The sequence below is a fragment of the Pelophylax lessonae genome, assembly GCF_965119305.1.
Source record: "Pelophylax lessonae genome assembly, chromosome: 2".
In the NCBI taxonomy this organism is placed as follows: Eukaryota; Metazoa; Chordata; class Amphibia; order Anura; family Ranidae; genus Pelophylax; species Pelophylax lessonae.
Window position 1 is genome coordinate 550,581,382 of NC_138769.1, and position 15,524 is coordinate 550,596,905.

Below are 15,524 nucleotides of genomic sequence, written 5' to 3' on the forward strand. Positions count from 1 at the left end.
TTTTAAAACCCACAAGAGCTGCTGAGACAAATGGCATAATAATTGGACTTTGTTGATTATAGTCTAAAATATATATTTGGAGTGCACAAGTTACATTAACGTTGTGTTGGGAAAAATTACAGAAAAAATGCATTTTTCCCTGACCGCTGAATGTCAGCACATTTGGGTAAGTCCCACCCACCCCTTACACTGAAAGCATAGTAGCTTTAAATTTAAGCCCCCCCCCCACAGCCTGGTGTTCCTTGTCTTTCCTCCTTTCCATTGATATGATCTGGCAAAATGGCACAGTCTCCAGCGGCTATTGGAAGCAGCCGGGTGGCGTACTGCACATGCACAGCTCCTACCTGTATATGCAAGCTCAGGTGGTGAGGCTTCTCCCTGCTACCAAATGTAAGCAGCCTCCTAGCTCAGTTCAATGTTGCCTTGCTGGAAGCCAGCGCTTGTCTGGGCTCCTGCCCCCAACCCCTAAGCTCCTGCTCCTGCCACTAACCCCTACAAAATATCAGCGTCTCCAAAGACGATAGGGGATGGTGCCCCACTAGTTCAATTGTTCTTGGCCTAATGATTATAGTTTTAAACTGAGCCTTTTCTTTTAACAGCTTAACTGGCTCAAGATCTCTACATCTCTCACAAACCAGAGACCATGCTGGAAGTGCCAGAAGATTTTGATCTTTAGAAGAAGATCACTTTCAGCAGTCTAGACATATCCCCAGGTTGTTTTCTAGATCTAAATGATCACGTTCCCCATGTATGTGTAGGGAACCTGGGCTTGTCCAAATATGGCAATATCTGGAACGATGGCATGTGAGTCATATTTCCGGGATGCGGCAAAAGGACAAGGAGGTGATTGCTCTGGATATTGTGGCTATGATGAAGAAGGTATTTCATGAGATGCAGAAATCCTTTCAATATCAAATTCAACCTCCGGCTCAGCAGTCTGCGCTAGCTCCTCAGGCCTCAACTTTGCAGCAAAGTCACTTTGGTCAGGAGGAGCAAAGAGAATCAGCTTTTCCAGTCTAGTCCATCCTGATAGGTTCAACTTCCCTCTGGTACAGCCCTTTCTCAATGAAATTAGATGCTTTCATGGAAAGATCCAGTTCAGGGTCTTCAAAAAGCATAGAAAATATTTCAAGCAGATGATAAAGGAGGGTCTGTGCTTTTCTTTAATGGAATAAATTAGGGAAATTGTCCTGGACTATTGGAAGCCAGTGGGCAGAAGGTAATGGTTCTGTAACTACTTTGCAAAACTCTACCCTTTTAGGAGAGAGGATATGAAAGGTTTCAAGGACCCTCCGGCAATGATGAGGCTGGCTATGTATGTGGTGCTTTCCCTGGACAATGTTGTCATAATTAAAGATGAACTCAACAGATAGGAAGATTTAGATCTTAAAAAGACAAAAAACAGCAGGGGAGCATGTAAACCTACAATTGCCTTAGCATCTATTTCAAAAGTCCAAGAAGCCTGGATCGAGAGGTTAGAGGCAGCAGTGGTAAATGATCTTAGTAAAGCTGAGATTCTAGTCTCCTTCAGTAGTCTTAACCTGTCTGCGAGCTGTAGGACTGAAGCAGTATCTAAACTCACTAATATTGTGAAATCACTTGCCAGGGTGATGCTAAATGCGTTCACAGATAGGAGGGCTCTTTGGCTTAGGCCATGGGTCGCTGATTCCTTGTCTAAGCAGGGATGGTGCAAAATAACCAAAGCCAATACCTCTTTGGAAACAAACTGAATGCAGCCACAGCAAAAGCTACAGGTGGCAAGTCATTGTTTATATCTCAAGACAGGAAACTACTAAAACAGAAGAATTTCCAGTCCAGAGGACCTCAAAGGGGAAAAGCCAATAGGCAGGTTCTACAGGCCTGGCCAGGAGTTCTGCAGGTCATGGAATAGTGGCTAGAACTTTTAAAAGTCCAAGAGATCCACCTCTTCCTCTGGGCAGGAAGCCCAAAAGTCTCACTCACTTGCCAAATAGGAGCAAGACTATTCAAGTTTCATCAGGTGTGGACAGACAAAATAAAGGATCACTGGGTGGTAAATACTTTCGAATTTGGCCATGCCTGGGTTTTTTTTTTTAGAAGAGGCCAAACCTCACTTTTGTCTTACCATCCTATTCCCAAACAAAAGGAGATCACGTTGACCAACACAAAGATCTTGCTCCAGCAGTGGCTAATTTTTGCAGTGCCACATCAAGAATGTTTTTTTCCGGGGTTTACTCCCCACTTTTTTTTATGGTGCAAAAAAAGACAGGAGGCTGGATCAGAGTTATAGATTTAAATTCCTGAACAAGTTCATAAAGAGGGATGGAATGTAATCACTTTAGACAATCCTCAAAATAGTTCAGCCAGGGGATTGGTTTATGTCTATTAATCTAAAAAGACGTGTACTTTCACGATCCCATCTTGCTGAATTTCCAGACATTTCTTCGCTTTGTGGTCACTCAACTTTACTTTCAATTCCTTTGCCTTCCATTCAGCTTCACAACTTCACCCAAAGTTTTCACAAAAGTGCTATTAGCACTAATAGCCCTGCTGAGGAAAAAGGAGTTTACCACTATCTAGAATACACCAGAACAGGGAAGAGCTCTTTATTCATCGGGATCTAGTGATCTCAACCCTAAAAAGGTTTGGCTGGGTCATCAAGTTGAAAAAAAGCCAACTTAACACCCACTCGAATTGGGACTTATCTGGAGGTGAGATTAGATACTCAAAGCAATATGGTGTCTCTTCCTTCTGCCAAGCTCCTGAACATCTCGGGGACAATAATTCTCACTCTGGATCTGAGGACTCCACAATTCCAGCGCCTGCAAGTTTTAGGCTCAAGGACAGCCTCCATTGTGATGGTCAAGTAGGCTCAATGGAATTGTCATTCCTTCTAGTACAGCTTCCTCAGCCAGTGGCATTGGTAGAACATACTGTAGATCAAATAATCTTGATCACTCCATATATGCACCAGAATCTCTACCGGTGGATGAACAAGGAACATCTCAGGCTTTGCCACACCCTTCTACAGTTTTCCTGGATGATGATTTTGACAGATATCAGCACAAGTTGGGGAGCTGCCTGCCATTTATTTTCAGGGCCAGTGGTGCCTTCGATTTTCGAAAATAGTCTCCAGTGTACTAGAGTTGCAAGTGGCTTGGCAAGCCCTATAATGCCTTTCATCATCTGATTCAAGGTCGCTCTGTGCTGCTGATGATGGACAACACCACCTCAATGGCACACAACACACGCAGAGATGGATGCTGCTATAGGAAGTTACCCCAATTTTGAATTGGCCCTTTGAAAATCTCCATCTCTCAGCAGTGTATATTCTGGGAATGTCCAATCTTCAAACAGAATACCTTTCTCATGCATAGCTGGACAAGTGGTCGCTGTCATTTTTTCAAGACCTGATGGCCTGGGCATTCCTGCCGGAGTTAGATCTCTTTGGTTCTTCTCTCAATGCAATACTTCCCAGGTTCTATTCAAGGTTCCCCATCTCTCAAGCAATCCAGACAGATGCATTCGTTTTCAGAAAGGCTCTTTCAGACAGCGTACACATTTCCTCTAGTTCTTCTAATTCTACCCTACCTCAAGAGACTTCTGAGAGAAAGAGTCATGATTTTTGCAGCGATTCCTGATTGCCAGAGGCAGCCATGGTACGCTCTTCTTCAGCTAAGTGTAAGGAATTCCCTGCTGATACCATTGGTACTGAAACTGCTGTATCAGGGTCCCATTCTTTACCCAGCACCTGACAGGCTCCACTTAGTGGCCTGGGTTTTGAGAGGCAGAGGTTAAATAATCTGGGGTAATCAGACAGCATAATAGGAACTCTTCTGAAGTCAAGAAAAAGATAGCACTAACAACACATACAATCTGGCTAAAAGAAATATGGAGTTCACTTACAGTGAAGTAACTGCAAGCAGGGTCAAATAAAGGTGCCAAGGCCTTGAGCAGGATTATAGCATCCTGGATGGTTAAAACAATTTCTCTGGGGCAAGTCTAAAGGGTTATTCCACCTGATGTATATCAATATCATGGACAGCAGCCTGCAAAGTCTCACTGGAAACAATTTGTGCCGCAGCCATATCGTCGATCATTCATACGTTTGTGACACATTATTGCGTAGAACTGGCAGCTTTACCCACTGTTGAGTGCAATAGAAAAATTATTTCTTTGGCCTCTGGCCATGATTACATTTTCTGGCATTAATCCCTCCCTGTTGGGCTAGTACTTTCCCAGGTGGGCATGGTGAGCAGTCAGGGAAAACGGAAAATTGTTCTTCATGCTTACTCCAATTTTCCTTTCCTGACAAGCTCCATGGCAGCACAGCTTCCCACCTGTGTGGCTGAGGGGGCTTAACTTTATAGCTACCATCCTGTCAGTGTTGGGAGTGAGTGGTACCACTACCTACCCAGGTGTGCTGCCATAGAGCTCGCCAGGAAAAGAAATCTACAGCAAGTATGTATGAAAAAAACATTTTGTTTTATTTTTTTTACTATTTATTCTCAAAAGAAAAAAAAAAAAAAACAGAAAAAAATGTATCCAACCCTGCTATTAAATTAATGTCTTAACTGTACAGAAAAAAACATGTGCAATACATTAGGTTAGACTGCAAACACAAACAGGTATGTGGAACCAAGGCGTCAACAAGATAGAAACAAAAAATCCAGGGGATTTATGGAGAGCCATGGGACTTAAGTAATTAAAGCCCCAATCATGACAAAAAACGTTTTTCCCCACCGGTTCCCTGCTATCCCCCTTTAACAACATCAACTCTCTTCTTTCTTGAGAGGTGAGAGGACCCTGCTGTTGGCCATCCAATAGGAAGTGTCCACTTCACACAGGTAGTGACGTAGACACCCAAAGACACCCAAAGAAGGACCTATCCAGAATGTAAACATGAGAGAAGACTTGGGATGGCAGTGTCACAAGACTTCAGGTAAGTCAAAAAGAGTATTTACCCAATTTATGTTATTTTAACCAAAGGTATATAGAGGAGGGTTGGAGAAAGGGGTTGTCAGGTAGTGACAGTTATTCTGGAGAGGAGGGACTTTAAATAGAAGGCTCCTTAATCACAAAGCTTTATATGGGGGTACGGGTGTAAAAACAACCAAAAAGCTTTTATTCTGGAACCTTAACTAAAACAAACATACAAGGTTATAGGTTGTTACAATCTGCAGAACTACCTTTCTTAACTCCAGTTCTGATTAAACCACTGTTCATTTATTTATTATCTGACCAAACAGTAATACACCAAGTGCTTTTTATATATTTTGGCTTTAGTTCTAAAAAGGTATAGAAAAAACAGCAACATTCTCATACAAAATTTCTGTCAGTTTTTAAAGGCTCCAGCTTTGCTCGCCTTGTTAATAAAATTCTTCAGGAGGTCATTGTCCATGCTACAAAAGGCGTCCGTCTGGGTAACCATAGTCATGTGATTTATGCAAAATCTGAAGCAAAACTCTTCCAGATCCTGAAAATAGATACTAGCTTTAGATACAATGCAAAACATAAGTAACAATGTAAATAACATGAACAATGTCTTTATAGATGGGTTCCTGTGTTTTATACCACTTTTGAGAAAAAAAGCTTTAATATCCACAGAATTCAAACAGACATTTAAACTCAAGCCTAGAGCTTTCTGGATGAGAGGTACAGCCATGTGAAAAAGTAAGCAACCCTCATGGAAATTGTTAAAATTTTTAACATATTTGAACAAACACGGATCTTCAGTGAAAGAGCGTCTACAAATAATGATATACTTGAATAAACACACATGAAAAATGTGCATGTTTAAATAATTTAATTAAGAAAAATATCAATAGATATAATGCTGTTGAAAAAATAAGTACGCCCTTGGCCTCAAAAGCTGGTATTGCACCCTTTAGCAGAAATGACTTTTATGCATTTTGCATGTTTTCCACCAGTTTCTGATATCAACCCTGGCTTTTTACTGCTACTACAGACCACTACTGTGTAAAATTTGTTAGTTGAGCTTTGTGAGTTGCCTTACATGACCTGTCTGTATTAAATATTTCCACAACTTTTCAATGAGATATGAATCACACAATTTAACTAGGTCAGCCCATAACTTAAATTTCTTTGGTTGATTTGCAAATGTGCTTTAGATCATTTTCATGATGAAAGATTATTTTCTGGTTCAAACTTTATTTTTGGACAGATGGCCTCAAATTCTCATAATTTTGAGTGAACTATACATTTTGCACACATCAATGACTGCAAGCTACCCCAAATTATAACATTTTCACGACCATGCTTCACAGTTGGTATGATTTTCTTCTCCTGAAATGCTGTATTCAGTAGGCTCCAGATGTGACTATTGTTTCCATGGTCAGATACCTCTACCTATGATTCATTAATCCACAGTACATAGCTCCAGAATGCCTGATCTTTGCATATATGTTCAACTGAAAACTACAGTCTTGCTCTAATGTTCTTCCTGGACAGCAAAGGCATTTCATGGCAGTCACTTTCTGATTGTAGCTGTTTGACCCCAGCTGTTGGTAAAAGTTACCTGAAGATCCCACAATACATTTTGGAGTACTTTAAACCTTTTTATTTTGTAATCATAATACAGTCAGCTCTTGGTCCGGCCAGTCTTAGACAAATTTGCAGTAGTTTGAAATCTATGGCATTGTAGATAATTTTTGTAACAGTGGAATTGTTTATTTGCCAATAATTTGTAAATCCTTTGAAATTCCTTGCCAGACTCGAAGATCTTTTGATCTTGGCAGGATGATACCACAGACATCAATAGCAAGGAGACCACCTAACCCCAATTATATGATGTTTAGACAAGGTCCACCTGCATACTCATAATTAGAACTTTTTCACATGACTGCAGATTTTTGGTAATATCCAGGCATCCTGAATATTTCCTCCATCAAACATAAAACACGATGTACCTTTTTTTATGTTCTGTAAAAATGTTTTATTTGTCTGCATGTGCTTAGAGATTAGGGCTATAGGGATAAGAGTAATGGTAATTTTGTCAAAATGTGAAAACGTTCTTTGAAAGCACAAAGGATTGATCTGTAAAAATGGGAAGCCATGGCTTTATAGAATTTTTTTTACCCTTGTGTGCACTGTATACAACCTCTAGATGCCACCTCGTTATGCCTACAAGCAGATGTGGTGTGCCTCAAACTGACTTCTAGAGAAATATGGTCATGTTGGGCAGATACTATCTACTTTTTTACAGCTTGCCAGCACATTAATCAGAACAGCAATGCCAGGGGGGGGGTGTAAAAAGAGTGCACATGGTGGCATGGTGTAATGATGTAATCACAGGGGTTAAAATAAAATAATGATTTAATGCTCTAAATGTCAATTATTAGCATTTTACATAATGTAAATATCCCATAAAGGATAAGGATTAAAACATGAATTAATAAACTAATCTGGCCTTTACAGTATAGCATCAAGTCAATTAAACTCCTGGGATATTTATCTGGTCAGTACAGTAGCAGAGGGGTTGTTAATCAGTTTCAGCTGCTTTTTTTGCTAATGAAATTAAAAACAGGTGCACTAGATGGGCAACAATGAGACGGCCCCCAAAACGGGAATGGTTTTACAAGTGGAGGCCAATTAAATTTTTTTTTCCCCCCTACTCGTCTTTTCTGACTGTTTTTCACTAGTTTTGCATTTGGATAGGGTCAGTGTCACTAATGGTAGCATGGGACAATACCTGGAGCCTATACAGGTTGCACAGGCCATCCAACTCCTCCAGGATGGCACACCAATACGTGCCATTGCCAGGTTTGCTGTGTCTCCCAGCACAGTGCCAAGAGCATAGAGGAGATTCCAGGGAACAGGCAGTTACTCTAGGAGAGCTGGACCCATTAGCAGGACCGGTATCTGCTCCTTTGTAGAAGGAAGAACAGGATGAGCACTGTCAGAGCCCTACAAAATGACCTCCAGTAGGCCACTGGTGTGAATGTATCTGACCAAACAATCAGAAACAGACTTCATGAGAGTGGCCTGATGTCCTCCAGTGGGCCCTGTGCTCACTGCCCAGCACCGGTCAGCTTGATTGGCCTTTGCCACTAAACACCAGAACTGGCAGGTCCAACCACTGGCGCCCTGTACTTTTCACAGATTAGAGCAGGTTCACCCTGAGCACATGTGCCAAACGTGAAAGGGTCTGGAATATCCGCGGAGAACGTTATGCTGTCTGTAACACCATTCAGCATGACCGTTTTGGTGGTGGGTCAGTAATGGTCCGGGGAGGCATATCCATGGAGGGATGCACTGACCTCTACAGGCTAGACAATGGCACCCTGACTGCTATTAGGTATCCGGATGAAATCTTTGGACCCATTGTCAGACCCTATGCAGGTGCAGTGGGTCCTGGGGTCTTCCTGGTGCACAACAATGCCCAGCTTCATGTGGCAAGTGTATGGAGCCAGTTCCTGGAGGATGACGGAATTGATACCATTGAATGGCCCCCATTCTCGTCTGACCTAAATCCAATAGAACACGTCTGGGACATTATATTTCAGTCCATCTGACGCCACCAGGTTGCACCTCAGTCTGTTCAGGAGCTCAGTGATGCCCAGATCCAGATCTGGGAGGAAATACTCTAGGACACCATCTGTCGTTTTATTAGGAGCATGCCCCGATGTTACAAGCATGTGGGGGCCATAGAAGCTACTGAGTACCATTTTAAGTTGCTGCAATGAATTTTAAGCAAAATGGACTAGCCTGCTGCCTCATTTTTTCACTTTGATTTTTGGGGTGTCTTTGAATTCAGCCCTCTGTAGATTGATCATTTTCATTTCCATCAAACAATATGGCATCCTTTCGTTCCTAACACATTATCCAGTCCGTATCAGTATAGATATTTAGATTTTCAAAGTGCTCCTTTAGTTTTTTTGAGCAGTGTATGTTTTGTTTTCTTTGTCACATTAAAAAAAAAAAAAAAAAATGGATTTTTGTAAAATCTTACCGTAAAATCCTTTTCTCTTAGCTCATTGACAGACGTAGTCCTCGGTGATACACCACCTTCGGGTTATGTTGCCTCCACAGGAGCAGGACTAGACAGGAAATTAAAAAGCTCTGGCCACACCCCAGGGGCAGTCCCAGAGGGTATATCCTCTCTCTCTCTGCCTCAGCAAATCAGTTATGTGAAAAAGCAGTCTTTAGAGATTTTAACCCAACTCAAAAAAACAGAGGGGCGGGGACTACGTCTGTCAATGAGCTAAGAGAAAAGGATTTTACGGTAAGATTTTACAAAAATCCATTTTTCTCTAGCGCTCATTGACAGACGTAGTCCTCGGTGATACACCACCTTCGGGACGTCCCAGAGCAGTATCACAACTGAGGGGTGGGAAAATGGAAATCAAATCCCAATCTAGAAGGCCCAACCGGTGCCAACTAGAAGTTTACAATGCTCATCCTTAATGATGAGACTCAACAAAAAAAGAGAAAACAAAATTTTTTTTTTTTTTCAAACAGAAAAAAACCCTCGAGGTAGACCACCGGTCTCCTCAAATTGCGGCCTGCAAAACCTTGCGGCCAAATGAGGCATCCGCCGATGCCGTCACATCAATTTTATAGAATTTTGTAAAGGTATGTACTGACGACCAGGTGGCCGCCTTACATACCTGGACCACTGACGCCTGATGGCGAAAGGCCCAGGAAGTACTGAGCGCTCGAGTGGAGTGCGCCCTAACAGGGAACGGAGGACTCTGACCCTTAATAGAATAAGCCTGTACCACCGTTTGTCTAATCCATTTGGCAATGGTCGCGGCAGATGCAGGCAAACCCTTTCTGGGGCCATCCGTGATCACAAAAAGTGAATCCGTCTTACGGAATGATTCCGTAGCTTTCAGGTATACCCTGATTGCCCGAACCACATCTAAGGAATGCAACGCATGTTCCCGATGATGCTTGGGCTGAGGACACAAGGAAGGTAGTACAATATCTTCATTCAGATGAAAATCTGAAACCACCTTGGGAAGAAAAGATGGCTTAGGATGAAGTACTACCTTATCCCTATGAATCACTAGGTATGGGGACTGGCATGATAATGCAGCCAGTTCTGACACCCTGCGAGCAGAAGTAATAGCCACCAAGAAGGCCACCTTCTGGGATAAAGTAAGCAAGGGAATCTCCCTGATGTTTTCAAAGGGAGGTTTCTGTAGAACCGACAAAACCAAATTAAGATCCCAAGGCGGTAAGGGCGCGCGGACTGGAGGAGCCAGGTGCCGCACCCCCTGGATGAAATTCCGCACCAAGGATTTGGTAGCTAAAGGCTTCTGAAAGAAGATTGCTAATGCTGAAACTTGACCCTTGATGGTGCTCAAGGCTAGCTTCTGCTCAACCCCCTGTTGCAAAAAGGCCAATATTCGAGACACCGAATAGGTACGTGGAGGAAATCCTAAAGATTCGCACCACGCAATATAAGTTTTCCATGTGTGATAATAGACTTTGCTGGAAGTCGCTTTCCTTGCTTTAATAAGGGTAGGAATGACTGAAGCTGACAAACCTCTGTCCTTCAGTACTTGGGTCTCAATGGCCAGGCCATTAAACCCAGCGACTGTAAAGCATGATGGTAAATTGGTCCTTGAGACCACAGACACTCCCTGAGACGAAGTTCCCACGGAACGTCTACGACTAACATGTCCAAGTCGGCCAGGCCGGCTTGAGGAGGCCAGCCTAGAATTTCTAGGACCACTGGCGCTGATTGGATCTGAACCAGGCGTCCCTAGAGGTATCTGGCCCCGACCATCCGAGAAAGTCTGGTCGTTTTCTGTTCCCACACATTTATCAGATACCTGATAGTTATCAGGAAAGGTGATCTTTTCTGGTTGAACCTCAGGGACCGAAGTCACCCGACTAGAGGCTACTTGGCCTATCTGGTCAACCAGATCCGATTCCTGTGAGGTATCGGGACTAATCTAAGGAAAAGGTAAAGGAAAAGATCTATTCAGGGAACGGTAATTACCGCTTCCTGTAGTACTTAAATGTTGGAAGGGAAGAATCGCACCGGTAGTAGTGGTTGATGCTCGATCTAATGTCCTGAATACCGGTGAAAACGTCCCCCCACCCTGAACCGGGTGGGGGCGCACCTTCAGGCTGTGTACTCCTTTGCTTCGGGTTTGGCTGGGTTGGTCCTTTGCTTGTCCGACCAGCCCTTCTTGAACCCTCCTGGAGGAGTCTTGCCTTTCCCGCTAGTACCAGCCGGGCGCCCTTTATGGGCGGTAAAGAAAGGTCCTCGCTTGTTGCGAGGTCCCTTAGCTTTAGCAGCCTGTGGCAAAAAAGTGCTCTTGCCCCCAGTGGCATCCTTAATGATTTCATCTAGGTTGGCCCCAAATAGACGATTCCCCTGAAAGGGGAGATTTGTCAAGGTCTTCTTGGAACCTAGGTCAGCTGACCAGCATTTTAACCACAGCACACGTCTGAGGATCACCGCTGTCTTAGATGCATGCCCTAATAAGGGAGTAGTGTCCAAGGCTGCGTCACAGATAAACTGTAGCCCTTGTATAATCTGTTCCATCAAATCAGATGTCTCCTGGGGAATATCTTTTCCCCTAAGATCTTGGCGTACCATTTTCGCCCATTCCGTAAGTGTCTGGGAAACTAGACCAATAACAATTACTGGTCTAAAAGCTGACCCTATCAGAGAGAAGATGGTGCGGGACTCTGCTTCCATCTTTCGATCCACCGGATCCTTAAAGGACGAAGTGTCCTCCACTGGAATAACCGTGGCTTTATTCAGCCTGGAAATAGGCGGATCCACGACTGGTGGTACCGTCCATTTCTTAATGATGGATTCCTCAAACGGATAGCGTCTAGCAATACGCTTGGAAATAGTAAAGGTACGTTTAGAATGCTCCCATTCTCCTTTAATCTGATTACCGAAACATTTAGGTACAGGAAAAGCCTTCATCGTCTTGATGGGCTTATTAGTACCAAAAGGAATCTCTGTTTCAGTTGCCTCTGCCGGTAAAGCCTCAAGTTTTAAGGTTTCCTGCACTGCCACAACTAGTGCGTCCACCAATGCTTCTTCCTGAATAATAGCAGGAGAAGAAGCGTCCTCCTCACTGTCTGAGGGGGCTTTACCTGGGATAACAGCCCTTGCAGAGGAACCTGCAACTGCCGTGACCACCTCTGAATCTGAGTCAGAGGTGTCAGATGGTATAGGGGTAGGCGGGGGTCGCTTCCTTGACCCCCGTCCCTGACAGGCCGCCTCCACCCGAGCCACCATAGACTCCAAAATTGCTGTAAATGACTCTATACTCTGTGAACCGGCGGGTCCCGTGGCCCCCTCGAGGGAAACAGGTGGGGGAATATGTGTGGCAGGGTCCATGATAACTCCAGTTACTTCCTGGATAATATAATTCAAAAATAAAACTTTTCTTTTTTTTTTTTTTCGACCCCCAGCGCCACAAAAGCCCCTTAGTGTTACCTGCTAGGGATCCCTATCGATCGAGAGAGAGAGAGATAGACCCCCAGGCTCACCACTTGATGCTCAGAGTTTAACTGCAACAGGTTACAGCGCTGTCTTAACAAACAGGAAGTCTTTTGGCTGGCTGCCCAGGAAGAAAGGAGGTGGCTCCGCCCCTCTGTACGCCTTCCGGCGCCTCCCCCAAGCTCCACGAGGTGTTTGGATCACCTCAAACATGGCCGCCCCCATGCTGGAGACACGAGGCTACGCCAAAATGGCGGCTCGTGCGATCCAGCAAAAAAAATGGCGGCGGCCCGTACTGAATAGCGGTGTGCTGCAGGGCACACAACACTCTCACTGCATGGGGATATGGCGTGGTTGGCGGTACCGGCCCTGGCGGACCGCATGGCCGTTCGGGAGGCCTGCTAATAGCTGGAGATCTGATTAGGAAGGCAGTCTACATGTCCGTGGCTTCTGACTGGTAGGTAGCTTATTCTTAACCCATAAGATTCCCAGAATGCCACAGATTACATCTTTAAAACATGTATACAATTAGATTGTTAGCTCCCAAACCAAGCCTCCTGGCTTTTTGCACACATAAAATCACACTCAAAGTAGGAGGATCTGTGTCATGTTGTAGGATAGAAAGGGACTATATCTTACCATACAGAGAGGGGCCCGCGTTCACCACAAAACCCGTCAGGGGGAAAGGGGGAACATACTACTCACCATACCGGAACCAGGCGGGCACCAACTCCTGACAGTACCCCTCTCCACCGGGGCGGGAGGGCTGTCGACCGATACGGACGCCGTGACTCATGGTCTTTGGCGTTTCAGCGAGACGTTTAACTCGCGTGGACAGTCCTTTAATGGGACTTTGTCGCGGCCGACCCAGCGCGGAGCTATGGCCTGCACGCGCTCGTAGGCTGAACTGGGGTGACCACCGGATCTCAACATCCAGCCCGTCGCCCAGTTCAGCTTTCTTGCTTGAAGATCTCACAGGAACACTGGAGAAAAAAGCTGTCTAAAAAAATCCTTTAAGAAAAAATTCTTGCCAGGACCTAAGATCCCAGCAAGGTGTCTAGGTCCTTACTCCTAACTAGACAGAAAATAACTGATTTGCTGAGGCAGAGAGAGAGAGAGGATATACCCTCTGGGACTGCCCCTGGGGTGTGGCCAGAGCTTTTTAATTTCCTGTCTAGTCCTGCTCCTGTGGAGGCAACATAACCCGAAGGTGGTGTATCACCGAGGACTACGTCTGTCAATGAGCGCTAGAGAAAAAAATATTAAAGCTTCACCAGTTTTCACAAATCAGACCCAAGGTGTGCGACAACGCCTAGTGATGGAAGTGGGGAAAATGTTGTTACATTCAGTAGTTTAAAGGAAAATTTGGTTTTGGTTTAAAAGAGAAGTATGGCCAATGTAATTTTGGCCATACTTTTCTTCTGAAATCAAAAAAGAGGAAACAAAAATGGCACTTTGATGGCACGCCATGCTACTACAGACCAGTAAATTATATAAAAAATATATTTTATTCCATTAATAGTTAAATAATCTTACACATACATAAATGAGATTTGCATAAAAATGGTATATAGTTATCAAACAATGCCCTCCTCAATGTGCTTACGGCCCTGGATAGCACGAACAATCCAGATGTTGAGAATCAAACTTCATTGTACTCAAGTGAGTAACCCCACCAACAAAGAAGATGTAAACTATAATTATATATGGATGACACATCATCAAGAATGTGGATCCAGCGGTTGACACTTGTCTAGGATCTACATGTGTCGCGCATTAGCGCTTCCTCAGGAGATAGTCAACGTAGGCCAGCAGTAACTTGCATAAAGTTGTTACGGTATTTACTTAGACTGGAGAGGGCCAACCAACGAACGCAAAGGAGTCCACCCTAAACTATGTGGAGGTGGGGACGCATCAGTGTCAATCCTGATTTGTTTTCATAATAGTGATCAATAGGGGAGACACTTTATCCCTGTAGGTAAACCCCCCCTGGTTTCATTTATATTGTCCTTCAAAAAGTTTGCCTGATGGTAATATGCTAAAATACTGCCCCTAAGACCTAGTGGACTCCAGGGTACTGTGCTCTCCAAGGTTTATAAGGTGAATATGTAGTCTCAAAAGTAGGTTCCTCCGCATGTAGTATACATGTGTATCCCTCCATCAATGCCCTCAATTATATATTTTTTATATAATTGACTTGTCTGTAATAGCATGGTGTGCCATCAAAGTCCATTTTTTTCCTCTTTTTTGATTTCTAGGATTTAGGATGAGGCAGTGAGTATTATGATGTGCCCATAGTGTCACTCTATGATGACACTTTACAATCTGTCATACTTCTAATCTGGATCACAAGAGTGCACTTACTTGGGCTCTCCTGTAATCCTGTGACATCTCGGAGCCACTCTAGGCTCTGGAAGGATCCTGACAATAATGTCAGGATCTGCCCAGATGCCCAACAGGCAGCTGGCTCAGCCTTTCGTTGTGCCACTGAAAGCCTGAGCCAGCCGCTCCCACCCCCTCCAAAGCCTGGCATTTCAGTTAACACTGAAGGAGCAGAGCAGTGCCTGAAAGTCACCACTGTCTGCTCAGAGTGGAACAAGAACTTAGTGGTCAGCGGTCATGTGATCACTCCGTTCTCAGCCAGTTGGGGACAGCAGCAGCATCAGACTGATGCTACAGCCATATAGGTGAGTATGAAGGTTTATTTTAATACAGTGTTATACATGAGGGGTGGGAAAACATCAGAAAAAAATTCCCAAGGCTAACCATAGCCAACCAGGTAACCACTAAACAGCAGCCTGCAAAAACCTTGCGGCCAAAAGAAGCATCCGCAGATGCCAACACAACCACTTTACAAAAATGTTGTAAAAGTGTAAACCGATGACCAGGTGGCCGCCTTGCAAACCTGTGTCACTGACGCTTGCTAACAGAAAGCCCAGGAGACACTAAGAGCCATAGTAGAGTGCGCCTTAACAGGGAAAGGAGGAACCTGACTTTTGATGCAATAGGCCTGAACCATCGTCTGATCCATCTGGAAATGCATGCAGAGGTGATAGCCACCAAAGTAGGCCACCTTCTGGAGCAGCGTAAGCAGGGAAACCTCCCG

General features: G+C 44.2%; 1 protein-coding gene across 2 annotated transcripts in view; it reads right to left on the minus strand.

Moving 5' to 3' along the window:
- Positions 1 to 5,183: 5,183 nt before the first annotated feature.
- The window catches only part of RCBTB2 (RCC1 and BTB domain containing protein 2), an 89,583-nt gene continuing 79,242 nt past the window's right edge, over positions 5,184 to 15,524 (minus strand). For both annotated transcript variants that reach the window (XM_082245494.1, XM_082245493.1), the window contains exon 12: positions 5,184 to 5,455. In XM_082245494.1, the coding sequence (XP_082101620.1) occupies positions 5,382 to 5,455 (74 nt within the window). In that variant the 3' untranslated portion in view covers positions 5,184 to 5,381. The remainder of the gene's footprint in view (positions 5,456 to 15,524) is intronic.